The sequence below is a fragment of the Dunckerocampus dactyliophorus genome, chromosome 21 (assembly GCF_027744805.1).
Source record: "Dunckerocampus dactyliophorus isolate RoL2022-P2 chromosome 21, RoL_Ddac_1.1, whole genome shotgun sequence".
In the NCBI taxonomy this organism is placed as follows: Eukaryota; Metazoa; Chordata; class Actinopteri; order Syngnathiformes; family Syngnathidae; genus Dunckerocampus; species Dunckerocampus dactyliophorus.
This window is the reverse complement of record NC_072839.1, coordinates 13,269,448-13,288,049: the sequence shown is the minus strand read 5'-3', so window position 1 is coordinate 13,288,049 and position 18,602 is coordinate 13,269,448. Positions and strand designations below refer to the sequence as shown.

Below are 18,602 nucleotides of genomic sequence, written 5' to 3'. Positions count from 1 at the left end.
ACAAGTTCATGTCAAAAAATCCAAACTATCTCTTTAAGTGTCCAAAGAGGCCATAGAAAGTCGCTAGTAGCTTTTGAGAAAATATGTTGCCAAGAGGGTTTGGAACGTCGCCAGATTTAGCCACAAAGTCGGAAAATTGGCCACACTGCTTATGTTACCTCTCGACCGTGGCCTGTGGTGTTTTTTGCCGTAGATTCCTAAAAACAGCAGAGTTCTCCTGTCATATACAGCGGGGGAAGTCATCACGTGATCCCTTGAATTTGCACTTGAGCAAATATTGATTGCGTACAAGATCTTACTGGCTGTGGTGTTTCTCCAGGTGACAAAGATGTTTGGTGTCGTCTCAATAAGAGCTGCCTTTTAGAGGCTGGCTTTACTGTTGGAGACGATGTGGTCATACACTGGATGAAGGTGACATCAGGGGACATTAATGTCCATTCATACTACTACGAAAAAGACCAGCTGGAACTCCAGGACAAGCACTTTAAGGGCAGGACTTCACTCTTCAAGGACCGCATTGGAAGAGGGAATTCTTCTCTCCTTCTGAAGGAAGTGCTTTTTGCTGACGAGGGAAGGTACAAGTGCTACGTAGGAACCATCACAGACAAAATGATCTCATTCGTCAACCTCCACGTGGAAGGTGAGCACACACTCGGGAGAGAAACTAGAAACTCAGCTACGGTACATCAAAAGACACCTGGAATGTTGTTTTGTTTTCCAGCTCCGGTCACCAAAATCCACGTCCAGCAAACTGACAACAGGCTGATATGCGGATCAAGTGGACTCTACCCTAAGCCTCAACTCACCTGGTCCACCAGGCCTCCACTTCCTCACGCCCTCCAGAACGCCACGGACATCTCCCGGGAGGCGGGGATGCAGCTTTACAGCATCAGCAGCTGGCTGGACCTGGCAGGGGACGACGCTCCTCAGGTGGACTACATCTGTGACGTTAGAAGCCACAGCAGCAGGAGGCTCACCTGGAGGAACAAATGTAAGAACTTGAGACAGTATCTCACAAAAGTACATTGCAGCAAGCATTTGATGGGGCATTGTCATGGGGCAATATGACCGTATTGTCTCTTGAGAAGATATACTTTTAGTAACGAGGGGTGTGCTCACTTTTGGGAGACACTGTACATGCACAAGTAGCAGCAAGTAAAAAACTTGAGGCCTGCTTGTCTTCTTTCGTTCCATTCCAGCAAATGTCAGCATTTCTGGAGGAGAGACCGCCATCGAATGTTTGTCCTTGGCTGACAAAACGAGCCTCGTCTGGACGTTCAACCACAGTCGGACCATCGTGAACATGAGCGGCGGCGTCAGCCAGGACTGGAAGAAGCAGGTGAAGGACGTGTCCGCTCAGGGCACACTCACTCTGCACCATCTGTCCAGCGACCACGAGGGAACGTACACGTGCGAAGTGACCAATGCGACGGAAACACGCCTGACCACCTTTTTCCTGAGGATGCCGGGCGGTAAGGTCATGCTGGAAGATAGAAAAGCTGATGACGTCATAGCACATCACTGCAGTCCACAGATGCCCCCTCATGGCAGGGGAATGACATCATCTGATTGGACACCTAGGAAGTAGTATGATCTTCTAATGATGCTATTAAGTCATTGACATACAAGCTGTACCTCCAAAGCCATGTAACGGCTAGGATTATTTCAATTAATGACAGTCATCCATTGGTCAGTTACCTTGTTAGGCTAACTGGTCCATTTGTGTTGCAGGACGTTCGCACGTTGTGGATATTGTGGTCGGTGTGGGGGCAACGCTCGCCGTGCTGGCGGTTGTAGCAGGGATATATTTTTGCAAAAAGAACAAAGGTAACCCCCCCCCCCCCCCCCCCATGTGCTGTGGTCATGTGACTGCACATCATTGTCAGCTGACGAGAACGCTTCCATGCTGGTTCCAGGCCGAGGACAAAACAACACAACTCAAGGGGGAGGGAGGACAACACGAGGCTCACTTTCAGCTGAGAACGCAGAACGCCTCGCCTTCAGGACTCAGGAGGAGGAGCTTAACCCTACACACAAGTTGCCATGACAACAGTATTAACAGCTCATGGACAAAAAAAAAGACATTTTAAACGCTTTAGTTGTTTTTAAAACCAAAACATGTATTTATTATAATAAATGTGTGTGCACAGTGACCTCAGCTAAATGTCTTTTTATTGTTTTTATTTCTTTGTCATGGAGTGGAGTATTGTGTAGGTCAAAGTGCAGACATAAAAACACCTCGCCTAGTTTGATAAGATGCAGCAGAGGTTAAACATCCAGTCTTGACTGGAAGGTGGAGTCCAAATATGGTCACTCGTGGTTCCGTGAATCCAAACTAAACTTTGAAATGCAGCATGGTCGTCAAAAGTTGGAAGATGAGCTCTTAAAATTTCCCCCTCTTACGCAAAAGTGACACTTGAATTCTTATGAGCACCAAAAGTAAGAATCATGTAGCATCGCTGCTCAAGTTTGAAGCCAGGCTTCGCTACATGTCTAAAAAAAACAGCCCAGAACTCTGCCAACTACTCATCAGTCAGCTACAGAGGTGGGAGGGATAAGTGTGATCATTTTCTTTTTAATTCAGCCAACAGGCTAACCTAGCATGATGTCGCTGTTGAAGTGTGTGTAATATGTTAGCACTTTAGCATCACGGAGCTATGCTAGCATTGCTAACATTTGTGTCCTACTGTCCCACTCCTTAATGTTATGTTGTTGTACGCGATATACTTAAGCTGGACAAGAGATACGGCATATACGCATGTAAAACATAAAGTACATGATAGCGCTTCTTGGAGACACAGCTCATTAGCCTTAAAGCTACAGGCATCTAAAAGAGTGTGTTTCCCAGTAGGGCTTACAAAAAACATTTTAAAACTGTCTAAAAGGCTGAAGCAGTGATAAGTGCTGGAGGAACAATGTATTTGACCTCTCCTGTGGCCTATAACACAATTAACCACTGGAGGGCGACAAAGAGTCTGCAAAGGTCAGGCGCTAACCCTTGAGATTAAAGTTTTTAATTAATTCCTTGTTGGGTTGCTATTATGTACTAATTAAATAGTAACAAACGCATCAGTTATCATCAAGTCTTTTTGTTGTTTTTCCAGGCCTGATAATCAGCTGAGGAATGTTTTTTTTTGAAGTCGTCAATCCGGTTTGCCAAAATCAAAAGAGAAAGTGTTGTATCAGTGTTTCTCAAAATCACCATGGCGCCATACGGACATTTCCTTCTCTGCTCTCTTCTCCTGTTGCTGACCCTCACGCGATCCTCAGCCGAACGTGAGTGACGCATTTGAACACGGCCTTTCTCTGGCTTGTTTTGTGTAGCTAATGTCATGGCTGGTGTACTGTTCTTTAGGAATGAATTAAAAATACGTTGATTGTTGTGCTTGTAGTTCTGTACTATGTCATCAATCAGTGAGTCTTACGTGAAACGTCCAAGTGTGACAGAGGGGAAGGGCTGTCATGTGACTTTCAGGAAGATGGACACACCCAAAAATAGCCCTAAAATGCCTGTTTTTGATACGCTTAATCCTATAATATACCTATCACATTTATTAAACATATTAAGAAACAACTACAGGCATACATCATACAGTAGTGTTCTTACAAAACATGCAGCTACACGTCACGTCTTGTTAAAGCCTCTTCCAGCTGGAAAATGTTATTGACTTATGAGACAGCACCCTCTGCTGGGTTTAAATGAAAACAGCCAAAGGTCGATAACGTCATGTTCTGTTGTTTAAGGTTTAAAAAGGTGAGATAATGACGTACATTTCTTTTGACACAAGCACTGGCTGGAGTTTCCTAAAAGCTCCGTTATCAAGAACCAAAAATGTGTTTGCGTGAGGATGAGAGGCTAAAACGCATAGAAAAATATGCATATTAAAAATGTCCGTATTTGTGTGGACATGGCCTAAATGTAAAAATGTCAAAGTAGGTATTTAAACATTCATTATAGAACAACGCAGTCAAAAACCTTACGAACCGCGTCTTGCAGAACCAGTCAGTGCTTTCACTCCTCAGTCTGGCCAATCACAGGACAGAACAGGCTCCGCCCAGCTCACATAGCTCTGCGATTGTGTTGACAGAGATTAACGTCACATGCCTTGTGTCGGACGAGTGCGTGCTCCCGTGTCGATTCTCGTCTGACGGCAAAGGTGCCCGCATCATGTGGTACAAGAAAAAAGCAGTGGTGAGTTGCACGCGTTATGGCAACACCAGCTGGGTGGTCGGTCACAACTCGCCGGCAGACATGTACAAGGGCAGGACGGACTTGTATGCAGACCAGGTCCTGGAGGGCAACGCCACGCTGCTGCTGAGGAATGTGACGCCGCACGACGAGGGCAAATACATCTGCATCACCATGACGGCACCGCGTAACGACGAGTCAGGTGTCATCGCCCTGACGGTGAAAGGTAGTCCGAATCAGCGAGTGTCACCTTTGGGAGGAACGTGACCAAGGCCGTCTTGTCGTCATGTTTGTGGTGCAGCTCCCGTCGAGAAGATCGACATGGAGTTCAGCGACGATGTGGTCTACTGTCGAGCAGAACGCATCTACCCGAAGCCCTTCCTGACCTGGTCTGTCGAGCCGCTCACTGAAGCCAAACTCTTCTACAACAAAACCAAGACGGAAGAAACATATCTGCGCTTCTTCGACATTGAGAGCACACTGCAGCTGAAGGCGGCAGATACCAGCAACATGACGACGACCTTCATTTGTGACATCACCAGCGAGGACTCATCCAAAAGAGCCCGCCTGAAGGTGGAAGGTAACAACCTTCTCAAACTGACAAACCCTCTCCAAACCTCGCTTATGTTGTCTCTTCTCTGCAGCCGCTATCCGTTCGCCCGCCGGCAGCGACGTCAAAGTGCCCTGCAATTTGCCTCGTCAGGACCTCGACGCCTTCGAGCTCACCTGGAGGATCCGGCACTCCGAGCACATCCTCTCCATGAACGTCAGCGGCCTACAGAGCCATCTGGCGCTCTCCGACGACTGGAAGATACGCGTGATGGACAGCCGCTCGGCGTGGCGCCATCTGAAGCTGCCCAGCGTGGAGCTGCTGCATCAGGGCACGTACACCTGCGAGGTGCGGACACCTGACGTAACGTACTTCACGCAGACGGACGTCATCGTTATCTCAGGTAAAGACATCATCATCACTTGTCCCTTACAATGACCGCAGTGATTGATGTGGACAACACTATTGGGGCTGCTCGAAGTGGAAAACTGATCATTAAAAACAGCTTCCACTCTTCAGTGTTACTCGCTTTGCTGTTCTTCTACAGCAAAATCATCCAAGCATACCTTAAAGGAGTTTGCTTTGAGCACTTGGAAAGGAAAAAGGTCTTCCTCACAAAGTTGGAAGCATACAATTGTCCAAAATATCTTGGGATCTAGTCAACACCTGATTGATTGATTCATTCATTGACTAACCAGGCCGGGACTTTAACGCTTTAATTACAGAAAAATAAAGAAAAACTCTTCCTGCCTGTTTGGAGACGAGAGACAAAGCGGCCGGCAAAGTTATCCATTTCATTTTCATTTATTGTGTGATTAATTCATGGAATTATCGTCCCAGACATACAGTACTGCCAACGAGACATTTTTTTTTCTGAGTGGGAATTTCTTTTTCATGCTTTAATCTCGTGTGATCTGGTGCCACCCCTCGTTAATAGCAATGCAATGTGTGGCGTCAGCCAATGCTGACATTAGCTAGTGGGTGTCGGCAGCCAAGATAAATAAGCCCATCTCTGAAAAATGAATCCACTGGGGAAGGGCTTGGGTTTACAAAGCGTTGAATTTAGCCGATTTAAATCATGCCTCGACACCACAGGCCGTTTGAATCAGGTGATAAGCATGTGGAGGACTTGTTTCAGAGACAGGAGGCCTCTCGCCTTGAGCAGATAATCATGTATATTATTATAACTAATATGAGTCAAATCTAATTGAATAATGGACACAAAACATTTTACAAGTGCAACAACAAAACCATATTTTCCAGACAATATGCATGACAGCTTTGTGGAACTTGTCAGTTCAAAATGCAGCTGGAAAGCATATTGTTATTCTTCCTCTTTGTTAAAAAAACAAACAAAAAAAAAAAGTGCCAAAACCTGTTTGTGTATGTTGGAGCCTGATGGAAAATCGATATTTTGGATGGAGTGTCAATAAAAGCTTTATAAGATCACATTTTCCTCCATCAGATGATGACACACCATGGTGGGTTTACTTCAGCACGCTGACATTCTTCGTGAGTCTACTGTACTTCCTCACAGGGTACCTGTTATGTAAAGGTGAGTCCGTGCCAAGTCGCGTAAAAGGAGCAGTGATTCTGATAATAACTAGCCTGTGTTCCCCTTCCCAGTGCAATGCATGAACAAAGCGAAGGACAAAGAACAGGAGGACAACACGAAGAGCAACCACAATGTCAACATGGAGCCGAAGGCAGACACCGATAAAGATGACTAAGTAAAACATTCAAACCCGTGAACAAAATCTTCTTGCAGCTTTTTCATGCCCCGTATACAATGCTGATTATTGCAATGTGTTGTTGGGCAAAATAAATCAATTTATGAGCGTTTGTTACATTGTTATTTTCACTTTGGAACTCACACGTTCATTACATTTGTGTGCACAGTGAAAGTACACCATTCGCATCCAAATTCGCAGATTTTTGGTCAAAAAATTATTATTTTTTTCCCTCTGAAAATAGGTCGAGAGTCGCTGCCAATTAACACCTGCCAACGGCCCAATCAAGGCCCTGTTCTCTTTGCCGGTTCGGTAAATAACCGCGGCGGCTATCATGACAGCATTTACAATCACCGTTTTTTGTCGCTGTTAGGCCCATTCAATGACTTAGTCAGCTCAAGTTACAGGAAAAAAAAACAGCACAAAAGTCGAACAAAAATAGAATGTGAGTGTGTGCATGTGTGTCACATCAGACGTGGGTTTTCCTCCCTGTAGTTGTAGGAGTCTCCAGCAAAGGGCAAAGGTGGAGGGTGATTGTAGAGGCCCATGAGGAAGATGATGATGGTGCCAAGGGTCATCACCGGGGTAACCAGGAAGAGACAGAGTCGGTCCACCGTGCGAGCGATGCCACTCCAGTTGTCTTTCTCCTGCGGACATTTATCTGGTCATTATATGCTAAGCTATCTGAACAAAATATCCACATCCTAGCTTTGTGTGAAAGGTGTTCGTGTCACAGAGCCCCGTCAACATGAAATAACACCCTTATGGTCACCTTTATACTCCTATTACTCATCGTTTACACCATTGGCAAGCTAGCGAGCTAACCAGTTAGCCTCGAATTAATTTTTTTCTTCTAAACTTAAGCCAAAAACTTACCACTTCCACACAGGATGGGAGGAGGACTTTATTTTCCACTCTAGCATATCAAACATGCCATGGCTGACTTCATGTAGTGTTAAGGTAAGGTATTGTAAGGTAATGGCTCAATGTTTTGTGTCATTACTGCCGCCTAGTGATCAGAATACTACATACGTATCACTTGTATTTCAGTATGTTTTGACTAATAATAGATCATAGTCTACCACGGAACAGCAATCATTTATTAATTCATTCATTTATGAAGCGAGGGAGCGATAATCGAACCGTGATAACGCGAGGGACGACTGTAATGTAGTAAAGCCAAGAAGGCTGCCTACTTGCTTATGGAGGGCGTCAGCCATGCTTTCTTCTGGACATAAACATCTAATAAACGTCTCCAACATAAACGCCTCATCATCATCATTTGCGGCCGTGCGCTGCCCACCTCGTTGTAGTCGTTCTTGTTGCGCATGTGCTTGATGATGTAGTTGGCTCCGTCCACCGCCGGCTTGATTTCCCCGTAGAGCTGCTCTGTGACGCCGCCCTCCTCCTGCAGCTTTTTCACTGGCAAAGACCTCAGGCTGTTCAACTGTTCCTAATCTAACGACCCGTTCCAGCGTCAGCATTTGCGTACCTGCGGCATGCGTGGGTCGGGCGGTGAGGCCGTGTCTCACCGACTGCCTCTCAAACATGAGGTCACTGCGGGACTTGACGCTGTAGTACTCCTCCGCTGAGGCGATGTAGCCCGCCGAGCTGGACCGCCTTGGCAACGCTCCATCCCAGTATGGCTCCGTCTCTGATGGGCGGGACATACGCAGGATGCGAGGCAGACGCTCAAGGAAGAACTGTGCAACAGTGGTGCAGACATGATAGTTGTCGTCCTTATCTTTGTCTTTGGTGCCATGTGTGTATGTGTGTGTGTGTGTGTGTTACCCTCTTGGTCCACTCAGACATGACATGAGTACTCGGGGTCCTAAAGTGCAGGTTGAGGACCACTACGCAGTTCAACACAACCACCGTCACCAGCACCATGATAAACATCAGGTACCTGAGACGCGTCAAGCTTTAAAAAAAAAAATTGTGTGTATATAAATGTGTGTATATGTCGGGGCTGCTTACTTGACAATAAGTGGAACAGACATGGACGTTTCTGGCAGCCTTTGAGAGATCAGCAGCAGGAAGACAGACTGAGCGAGCAGCACTGAGATGGACAAGGTCATCTTCTCGCCACCTGAACACACATTCATGTATGAAGGAGCAGAGGGGATTCTAAACACACAGCTGGATTGGCGAGTTCATGTGCAAAAGCTTCCCCTGCTGGACGTTAGTGTCATTTTTAACTGGCAGCCCGCACAACAGAACATCGGACAAGACCACCAGCTCAGCTCAAGACTTAGCGACTAGCATTTTTGAAGAGCTCTGCCATATAGAGGATCTTTGAATAGCATTTTTTCAGTACTTCAGTACTTTGACAAGCATTCTTGCAGCAGATCCTTAAAACCAGCTGTGCTCCTGCAACAAAAGGGATTTTTGACTCGCATTTTTGCAGAGAATCTGTAGAGTTTTTGCAGTAGATCCTTAAAAAAAGCAGTGCTCCTGTGATATAGAGCATCTTTGACCAGCATTTTTACAGTAGGTCCTGCAAAAAAAACAGCAGTGCTACTGCAACAGAGAGGATCTTTGAGTCGTTTTTTTTTTTTTAATCCGTAGGTGATTTAAAACAGCAGAGCGCTCCTGTCATATTGATTGATTTGTGATTAGTAGGTGAGCAGCAAGTAGAAAGGGAAGCACTGACTGTCAGCAGGCAGGTAGTAGACAAGCGAGGCGAGAAAGGAGATGAGCACGCAGGGGATGATGATGTTGACGATGTAGAAGAGAGGTTTGCGCTTGATGATCAGGTAGAAGGTGATGTCCTGGTGCTTGTTGCTCTCCATGGGAATGTGTCTGTAGGTGTTCCTCTTGGCCGGACGGTGGATCACCTCCCACTCGCCGTTCTCTGCGGGCCAGGAAATGGCGGTTTTAGTGCTTGTGGAGACACTCAGCAAAGGACAAAGACTGAAACACTTACCTGTCCAACCGGCCGGGTCTATGATGATCCACTCCACCGTCCACTTGCTTTCATCGTCGCTCTCCTCCTTCAAGAGCATCCTGATCTCCTTGGCGTTGTAAGTGAGCGAGCTGTAAAGGAGGACAGCTTTCTCTGCTATGTAGAAAAGCGCCACCTGCTGATGCCAATAGTTTCAGCGGCTTACGTGAATTTGAGCGTGCAGTTCTGCCAGTCAAAGGGGAAGTAGTTGACGTTGATGGAGCAGGAGGAGCGGAAGATGGCGGGAGGCAACCAGTAGCACAAGCCCTCGTTGTTCACCAGCACGTTGCTGTAGTAGGCCACCTGGAACTGGGCATCGTTGCTGGGGGTGTGAGGAGTTTGGTTAATCGAGATGATACATAGTTTATTCTAATTAAAACAAAGACGCTTACTTGTTTTCCAGCACAATCTCTGGCAGCCACACCATGCTGGACGGGAGGCGGAGCATGTCAATGCCGTCAAACTCGGTCGTGTTCCACGTCAGCCGGTAGTCCGTCCATGTCTGACACACGCACACACACGCACACACAAATTACATATGTGGCGCCCCCTGTGGGCTGTAGTCAAAATGCTTTGGAAGACATGCTAGCAGACATGCAATGCCGATACCCTCAAAGTTTCCTAGCCCTTCGACAAATGCTCAATGACTTACGGACGAGTTAGACAGCAACCATGTTTTTCCAACTACTCTTGATCGTATTTTACACACATGTGCTTGTCAGTCCCCTAAAAGGTGTGTAAATTTCAGGGTGATTGGGGCGAAATACCCTGAGGTTACAGCGGTGTATTATGTGGAGCGCAGTGAGCTGTGTGAGAAATTCCAAGTCAAATTGGATTTGTGTGTCGTATTTGTCAGAAAAATAACAGCACAGACAACACAGTTGGGGGCGTGTTGACAAATGTTCACCCTTTTGTGTGCAGCGGTTCAGGAGTAGATTTGCACCTCATTTTTTTCACAAGACTGCGAGACGACGTAGAAGCTTCTTCAATGTAAACTCACGTGCTCGATCCAAACGTTGGTGAGCAGCGTCTCGTCCACTTCTTTCTACGGATGGAACACATGAGCAGCATTAGAGCCAAAATACTCTAAGTACGGTACATCTACCCATCCTTCCGGTTACCAAGGAGATGAGATTGGAGAGCGTGAGAGCGAGGTACACGTCCACGGCGTCCTGTTGTCTCTGCACGGGACGCAGCTCCTTGTTGTAGGCGCGCTCCTTGAACAGGAAGTTGATGAGGCGCTCCTCCTCGTTCCTGCACCAGCATGCTGCACAAAGTTGCACAAAACGACACTCAACGACCACAAAACCTGAAGAACAACACTTTCACTTTCCATCACGTGTCTTTTTAAGTTTGTTTCAAAGCGGTACAGAAAACAAAGAAGATGGGGTCCAATTTCACAACAGCTGCCTCCACTACACACACACACACACCTCCACCAAGGCTTATATGTTAGTCATCATGAGAGAACTTCTACCACCATCTAGGATCTTATCAGCTGTATGTTTCAAGTCTGGATACAGGAAAACACTTTTTTTTAGAAAAAGATTAGAAATAATTAGAGCTAGACGTATCTGAACATGTCAAATGAGGTTTTCACATGATGCATTTACACTGCTAACAAATGTGGATGAGATCGGGATTGGATCTGGATTTAGCGTACACACAGTACATTTCATACAAATTTGAGTTTTTGGGCATTTCTACAGGAAGTTATGCACAAACAAAAACTCTTTCCTGGGTGAGGTAACCAATGTACCCCCTTACTGATCGGACAGTAGTAATGACATAAATCAATGTATTATTACTGACCAGGCCAGAGCAGCGAGAACAGAAACACAGCAGCAGCGGCGGCGGCAGCATGTCGAGGCTTCATGTTGAGCTTGAATGTTGTCAAATGTTGGGACACTCGCTCGTCCTTCCGCCTGTTGACCTTCTGCCAAAGCACGTTTGATTGACAGCCGGCAGCTGCGGAAACACAGGCGGCAGAAAATAGAAGGCAACACCGGCACCACACACACACAAAAGTATCATCACTAAATGTTCTTTACTGTGACTTTAAGCAAAATCACTCAATGAGCATTTTAAGTTTCTTACCTGATGTTTTCGATTCCTTTAAGACCTGCAAGAACTTTGAGCAAAGCACCTTTCAACAATTACAGGCACACTAACAAACATTAAACAGCCTATTTGAAAGCTAACTAAACATAACAGAGTAGACTCAAATTAAATGTCTACAATCACAGTTCTAGTTAATTTCTTATATTTTATTTTGTATATGGATCTCTTTTTTGCCACTGATTCAGATAAATCTGGGACCTTGGGTACTGAATTGTGCAAATGTGTGCTGGTCTGACAATCAAGTTCCTTGAATCCTTGACTCACGACACAAAACCACATTTATTGATCAAATACTGAAAGATACAAAAAGAATGTTCTTTAAATAGGGACATAGAAAAGAACCAGTTTTTTAAAAATCATCACGCGATGTATAAAGTTGATGTCATTTTTCCATTGTGTTGTTGTTGTGCGTCTCACAGCGAGAGGTTGACATCGCTTTTCATCTTGCCGCTGCTCAGACTGTGGATCATGGCGATCATGGCCGAGTGCTTGTTGAGCTCGTCCTCCTTCTGTTTCAGTTTGCCCTCCAGCTGACTCTTCTGAAGCTCCAGAGAGGACGCCTGAGGGACAGGACAGGACAGGACAGGACAGTGCGTGGGAAAGTGTCACTACCATGAAGACAGCAATGTTTGACAAACCATGCAGGCTGCCTTGCGTATTTTTATGCGATAGAGCTGAAATAAAACACCTGAAAAACAAAACACTGCAATCTGTAATATATTGTTTCATTACTATTATTTTTTAAGAATTTAAATTGTGACCCCTACTGTAATCTCGAGTGTTATGAGCACAAACGTGCTTCTGTTCCATTTATACTGGGAATCACGCACATGACCATGACACCTTGTTACCTTGATGCTGGCGTCCTTCCTGGCCTGCTCCGTCTTGTTGAGTTCCTTTCTCAGAACATCCAACATCTCCTCCATCTCCCTCCTCTCCTGCTCCTTCTCCCTAGCTTTCTCCCCATGTGCCCGCAGTTCACCTCGCAAACCTAACAATGGCAACTCATTTTGTTAGTTGCTCCCAATATGACCTGCAGGTGGCGCCGCAAATAATACGTATTGCACATTTTTGAAAGATGGGACTGAGTTTTTTAATCTCACCTTCAATGTCATCCTCCTTCAGCTGCAGATCTGAACGCAGCAACGTGATCTCCTTCTCCCTCTCCTGCAGCAATGACGCTGTCCTGGCAAGAATGAAGAGGCCGAGTGAGCCAGGTGCGCCAATAAACGAGGTAAAACGCTGTATACCTGTCGTGCTGCAGCTGCAGTGCTTCGTGGTTTTTCCTCAGCGTGTCGAGCTGTTTAGCAAGGCTGGTGTGAGCTGCCTGAAGCTCTCTAAGGATCCGCTCGCTCTCGTTAAACCTGACACCCACACACAGAAAATGATGACCTGTAATTATTGCCTCCACTCAGGTGTTGTCCCATGTTCTCGCCTGTTCAGCAGGGTGTTGTAGCTCCCTTTGAGGGCCTGGTGCTCCTCTGAGTCATGTTGCAGCCGTGCGTTGTGCTGCAGAAGCTCCTCCATGTCGGCCTTGGAGCGTTTCACCTCCTCCAGCTGGCCACCCAGCTCGCCCTGCAGCTCCTCTCGCCGCCGCTCCGCCTCCTTCAGCAGACTGGCCAGCTTACGAGCCTGCGTTCCAGGCACGCAGATCAGACATCATCGCGGCGGGTCACGCCATTAAAAGTTGTCATTTGTCAGGTGGTAGCGCGTAAACTTCACCTCAGCCTCGGCCTGAGCCCGCTGGAAGTGATACTGAGCGATGAGGCGGTCAGCCTGGGACAGCGCCACAGCCTTCGCTTCCAGCAGGTCCTGGAGGCGACTCTCCTTGGACTGACAAGGAGAACATGATTTTGTAAATATTGAATAATCTTGTGATCGCCACTTTTTGGCAGCCTTAACCTCCAGTTGGACCACTTAGTGGAAACGTGGCTTATGACTCACAGCGAGGGTAGCGAGCTTCTGTTCATAAACGCCAATGATGTCAGACACGTGGGCGTCCTTCCCCTGCTCCTGCAGCTACAAGGGGACAAGAGTCAGTTTGTGTGTACGAGTGTCAACCAGAAAGTAGACAAAGCAACAGGAAATCAATGTAACCTCCAAGCCACTGTGGAGCTTCTCGACCAGGCTGTGGACGCCACTGCTGGATGTGCTGGACACCTCCAGTCCACTGGTGTTCATCCGAGGAGGAGGAGCAGCAGGAGGAAGGATGTCCTGCACTGCGATGCGCTTGACGGACAGCTCAGCCTCTCTTTGGCGGTAAGCGTTGTTGGCGGCGATGCTTTCCCCAAGACTGCAGGGAGACATCAGGATGAAGAGCACACTGCAGAAGCAGACTTTTTTTTTTTTTTTTTACCAGAGCCCTGGACACTCACACAACGGACGGGAAGTCTGGGAGGGGCGTGGCCTCTAACAAGAGAGCAAGGCCGGTCTGCACGTGCTCCCTGTGATGAGAGGTCAGGGCGCGAGAAAGGGGCGTGGCTATCCTCTGGTCCTGTCAGATGGACACACGGGAGATGAGGGTTCATGTAGGACAGAGACAGCGAGGGGAAAGACGAATGTTACCTGAAGTGTGCGATAGAAGCTGGTCTCCATGTCCTTCACCTGCTGCCTCAGTTTGCTCATCAACTCCAACGTCTTCAGCAGAGCCTCGGCACACACTTGACTGTCCACACATACACACACACGTGTCTTATCTTCACTGTGGAGGACGGATACGCACCATTCGCTCACCTGAGGTTGTTATCCGAGCCGGGAGGGTTGTTACTGTGACAACCATCAAGGAGAATTTCCACCTGCGACAGGCACAGTTGGGCGCTCACCTGCTTGGACACCAGAGCCCGCATGGCGTCTTCGGCGCACATGAGTGGACGAGTTAAGGCTAAGGTGTGCAAGAAACACGTGGCGAGGAAGACAATGAGGCCGATGACGGCATGACAGCGAGGATATTGAGCAGCACGCCGCTGACGTGAGTGATGCGCTCGCAGTGTCGTCTCAGGTGAGCGTCTCCGTGGGCGGGGTCCACGCCCTTGATGAAGCCCAGCAGGACGGGAAGGAGCATTTCCACAAAGCTCCGCACGCCATCGTACACAGAGGCCGCTCCCAGTGCCTCCTAGATAGAAAGACAGCAAAACAGGCAATAAAAGAAGCTACCAGCAGAGAGAGCTATTCATTCAGACCGGCTGCTATGGAAATTGAAAGTAATTGAGGGTTATGTCTACAGATTTCCAGCCTAAGCTAAGTGTCCCAGCTGTATGTATGTGTGTGTGTGTGTGTGTGTGTGTGTGTGTGTCTGTGTGGTGGTGGTCATGTGTACCTCCAGCAGCTCCTTCAACAGCTGTAGAGCCTTCAGCGAGCAACCCTCGGCGCCATCCACAGGCGAGCTCAGCCATTGAACCAGTGCCAGCCCTGGCTCCACCATGGGTTCTCCGCAAAGCGCCGCCGCCTGCCTACGACCCGTCGCCCTGAGTTTGGGCGCGGCCGGCTTGAACAGGACCTGGCACAGCAGCGGACGCAGGCCCAAGACACCACACATGGCGAGGAGCAGATCCAAAACCTGCAGAGACACAACATGACATGACAAACACTGGATCTTCTTAAATATCATGACCGACTGTCTTGAACAGTTAAAGGACAAAACAAACCTAATAAATTTTTTTTTATTAATCTTATAAACTAAACTTAAATATTAAAAATATAAAAAATACAAACTTAAAAACTTACAGTTGATGGGCAAAAGCCCCTGATCACCACTTTTTGGAAGCCTAATTGGAATATTCAGCTTAGCGGACTGGAATGCTTACACTAAAGGAGTGGTGTCCAAAGTGCGACCCAGGGGCCATTGTTGGCCTGCAGCTGTTTTTTTGTTGTTGTTTTTTTTTTTTATAATCGGCCCGCGCCACATTCTAAAAATATAATTTAACAATAACAATTAAAAAAAAAAAACAGCAAAAAAAAGGAAAACTGTAGTCATTTTACAATAAATCAAAATATTAAAAGAAAAGGTCATCATTTTACAAGAATAAAGCTGTCATATTATCAGGAAAAATAATGTAATTTCAATATGCTTTTTTAACGTACAATGTTATGAGACTAAAGTCAAAATATCACAGGAATAAAGTCATAATTTAAAAACAGCAGAAATGGGATAAAAAAAGCTGCAATTATACGAGAATAAAGTAAAAATATTAAAAGAAAAAAGTTGTATTCTAACAAGAAAAAAAGCCATAATTTTACTAGAATAAACTCAAAATATGAGGAAAAATAAATAAATATATAAATATATAACAAAAAACACTTTTTAAAATCATAATATGAGAAACAAACAAAACAAAATAAAGTTGTCATTTTTGGAACATTAGCTTGAGGAAAAAGTTATGTTATGGGCATAAAATGAAAATATTAGAGAAATACAGTCATAATATTACAAAAGAAAAATTGACAAAGATTATTTAAGAAGAAAGTTGAAAAGACCAAAGTTCATACTAATAATAGTTTTTTTCCCCACCTATATCACAAAGATGAAATGCAATTTTTGCTTAAAATATGCAGAATTTCTTAGCATTTTTCACTATGTGGCCCTCGGTGGAAAAAGTTTGGACACACCTGCGCTACACATCATCGTGTATGTGGATATGTGGACACACAACTCACCTTGGCTGCAGAGTCAGGATCTTTTAACTGCAGCAGTCCTAAAACCTGAGACACACATGCTGAGAAGTGCTGATACCTGTGGGACCACAACACACCTGCTTCATGACACTGCCTATACACGACTGACCTTAACGTGTGTGTGATTGTGCTACCGGGTGAGATAATCAGCAATTTTAGGGTTCTGCAAGAGATCAACCAAAAGGTCCACAGAGTACTTCCGAGTGAGAGTGCCGTCGCCGTTCACAATTATGTTGAAGACCAGCTGGAAGGTCTGGTGGATGTTCTTGGCATCAAACAGCTGACAGAGACACACACCACGAGTCAGGCATGTTTTCATATGTGTAACAAACCTGCATGGCGACCGCCTCACCGCCCACCTTCTCTCCAACCTTCTCGTTGAGAGTGAGGCTGGCCAGGATGGACAATGTGAAGACCACCACAGTGAGGCTGTTGTGAGCCAGAAAGTTGATGAGCGTTCGATAAAAGGGCTTGACGTTATCCTGCAAGAGGTCACACGCACGTAAGAGAGATTCTACAATAAGACGATGAAACAACATGCTGCCCACCAGTGACTTGATGTGACTCTGCACCGAGTGGTTGTCCCGACACAGGTTGGCCATCAGGCCGAGGCATGGCATGATGATGTCGTCGTTGTGGGAGTGGCTGCGACGAAAAAGATCCGCGTGAGTGGCTGGCAGTGAAACGTGCGCTGCATTTCCGCTACCGTTTTTACATGTTGGTCATGAGGAAGCCGATGAGCTCGTGAATGTAGCTGTTGGACGGGAAGACGCGGGTGCTGTAGGTCAGCTTCTGCAGCAACTGTAGACTCTTAAAGTGGTCATATAAAACAGCATTACTATGACGAAACAGCCTGTGCACTGATACACTGATGAGGGTTCAAATTGAGACCCTGGACAGGTCGCCAGCCAATCACAGAGGACGTGGAGACAACCATCTCCTGACCGTGAGGCAGACATGCTAACCACTGCGCCACCATGCTGTCGTAGATGAACATGTGCTTTATTTATAAAGAAAATATGGAGGTCCACAGGGGTCTAACCTGCAGTACCAGAGGATCTCCTGGCGTGGCGGTGTGCCGATGGATGACTGAGGCCATGATGCTGGTGAGGTTGAAGCTGTTGTGAAGCATCCTTCTGCTGTCATCGTCGCACGCTGAAAATGATGGTGGCCAGGCCAGTTTAACACACTTTAATTAGCCACATAAGACTGCCAGACCATACCGAGCTGTGCCAGCAGGGAGATGACGGCGCTCGCCAAGGTGGGGCATGTGTTTGGGTTCCCGGTCAGCTCCACCAGCCCACGGAGACACTCGATAGGTAAAAGCTGGCCTGAGGACAGCAGCTGGTCGCATCTGAGAGCAGATACCTCCTGCAAACATTACAACATTTACAGTTGTGACACTTGAAGGGAGAAACAATGAGAGCAATCCTGGAAGATGCGTTATAATGTGTTTATGAGCGCGGGCAAACAGGTAGCACCAAATCTGTGCGAATATGTGGCGATCCACCTCAAATAAATAACGGTATAGGAAACACACTGCATTCCTCATGCAGTTCCTTCAACTCAGTTATTAACCAATGGTACCATTCATGTATACTACTGTATATATAAGTAGGCATGCAGAAACAAGGTTACTAAACCAATAGAGTCATTCTATCAAGTGTATTACATGGTAAAGGTGGAAGGCTCCATCCAAATATCGATACCAGGGTAGTATCGCGTCTGGAACCAAACAGTATTTTTCAGTTCTTACCTATGTTTATTTTCGCAAATGTGTTTTTTGCTCTGTTGTTGAAATATATTGTACAGATAGATATACGTTTAAAAATAAACTCAGGGACTAAGTCCTACAATATGGTAGCATGCAAATACAGTACAGTATATAATTAATATATATTGCACAAATAACAGATGTTTACCTCCACTTGTTTAAGGAGCTGTGCGGCATTGTGAGCGCTCCTGCCGCATCCATATTGCTGCATGGCGAGCAGAAGAGACTTCAAACATGTAGTCACGTCCATCCCGAAGAGAACAACTACCCACTTATGTCACTATAAAGAAATTAAATGTCTCAGATTCCCGGCGTTCAAACAAACACGCTAAGCTAGCAAATAAGTTGGTTTAACAACACATACGTTGTGTGTAAACGACTTCTGGCGCTATTCGTCGCCGACATAACATAAAAGCTAGGAATGATTATTGCAGTTAGAGCTACTTTGAATGTACGCCTTTGAAGACATACAATTCCGGCAACAACGCGGCGACTTCCTCCCGCTCGCAGCTTCGAACCGGGGAGGAACAAACCAAGTCAGCGATAGAGAGGGGGGTAGAAAGCCAACAGACACCATAACGCTTACGGTAGTTTCTTGTACAGCATAGCAATGTGTATTATAC

At 46.3% G+C, this 18,602-nt stretch overlaps 2 protein-coding genes across 2 annotated transcripts; both read right to left on the bottom strand.

Moving 5' to 3' along the window:
* Nucleotides 1–4,928: 4,928 nt before the first annotated feature.
* On the bottom strand, nucleotides 4,929–11,563 carry chrnd (cholinergic receptor, nicotinic, delta (muscle)). Its single transcript, XM_054765551.1, has 13 exons — nucleotides 11,511–11,563; nucleotides 11,226–11,381; nucleotides 10,535–10,680; nucleotides 10,414–10,458; nucleotides 9,806–9,915; nucleotides 9,580–9,735; nucleotides 9,396–9,505; nucleotides 9,123–9,323; nucleotides 8,447–8,558; nucleotides 8,261–8,375; nucleotides 7,962–8,172; nucleotides 7,773–7,891; nucleotides 4,929–7,116 (listed from the first exon to the last, which is right to left on the bottom strand). The coding sequence occupies exons 2-13, from the start codon at nucleotides 11,287–11,289 to the stop codon at nucleotides 6,934–6,936; spliced, it is 1,572 nt and encodes a 523-aa protein (XP_054621526.1). The 5' UTR covers nucleotides 11,290–11,381; nucleotides 11,511–11,563; the 3' UTR covers nucleotides 4,929–6,933.
* A 64-nt stretch (nucleotides 11,564–11,627) lies between these two features.
* Nucleotides 11,628–18,448, bottom strand: cip2a (cellular inhibitor of PP2A). The gene is made up of 21 exons (XM_054765556.1): nucleotides 18,128–18,448; nucleotides 17,429–17,576; nucleotides 17,248–17,360; nucleotides 16,921–17,015; nucleotides 16,754–16,850; nucleotides 16,565–16,687; nucleotides 16,340–16,485; nucleotides 16,188–16,263; nucleotides 14,851–15,090; nucleotides 14,484–14,646; nucleotides 14,268–14,400; nucleotides 14,100–14,199; nucleotides 13,910–14,028; nucleotides 13,632–13,827; nucleotides 13,479–13,553; nucleotides 13,257–13,367; nucleotides 12,970–13,166; nucleotides 12,785–12,898; nucleotides 12,638–12,720; nucleotides 12,386–12,525; nucleotides 11,628–12,094 (listed from the first exon to the last, which is right to left on the bottom strand). Exons 1-21 carry the CDS (start codon nucleotides 18,227–18,229, stop codon nucleotides 11,948–11,950), a joined length of 2,718 nt encoding a protein of 905 aa, XP_054621531.1. The 5' UTR covers nucleotides 18,230–18,448; the 3' UTR covers nucleotides 11,628–11,947.
* Nucleotides 18,449–18,602: the final 154 nt, after the last annotated feature.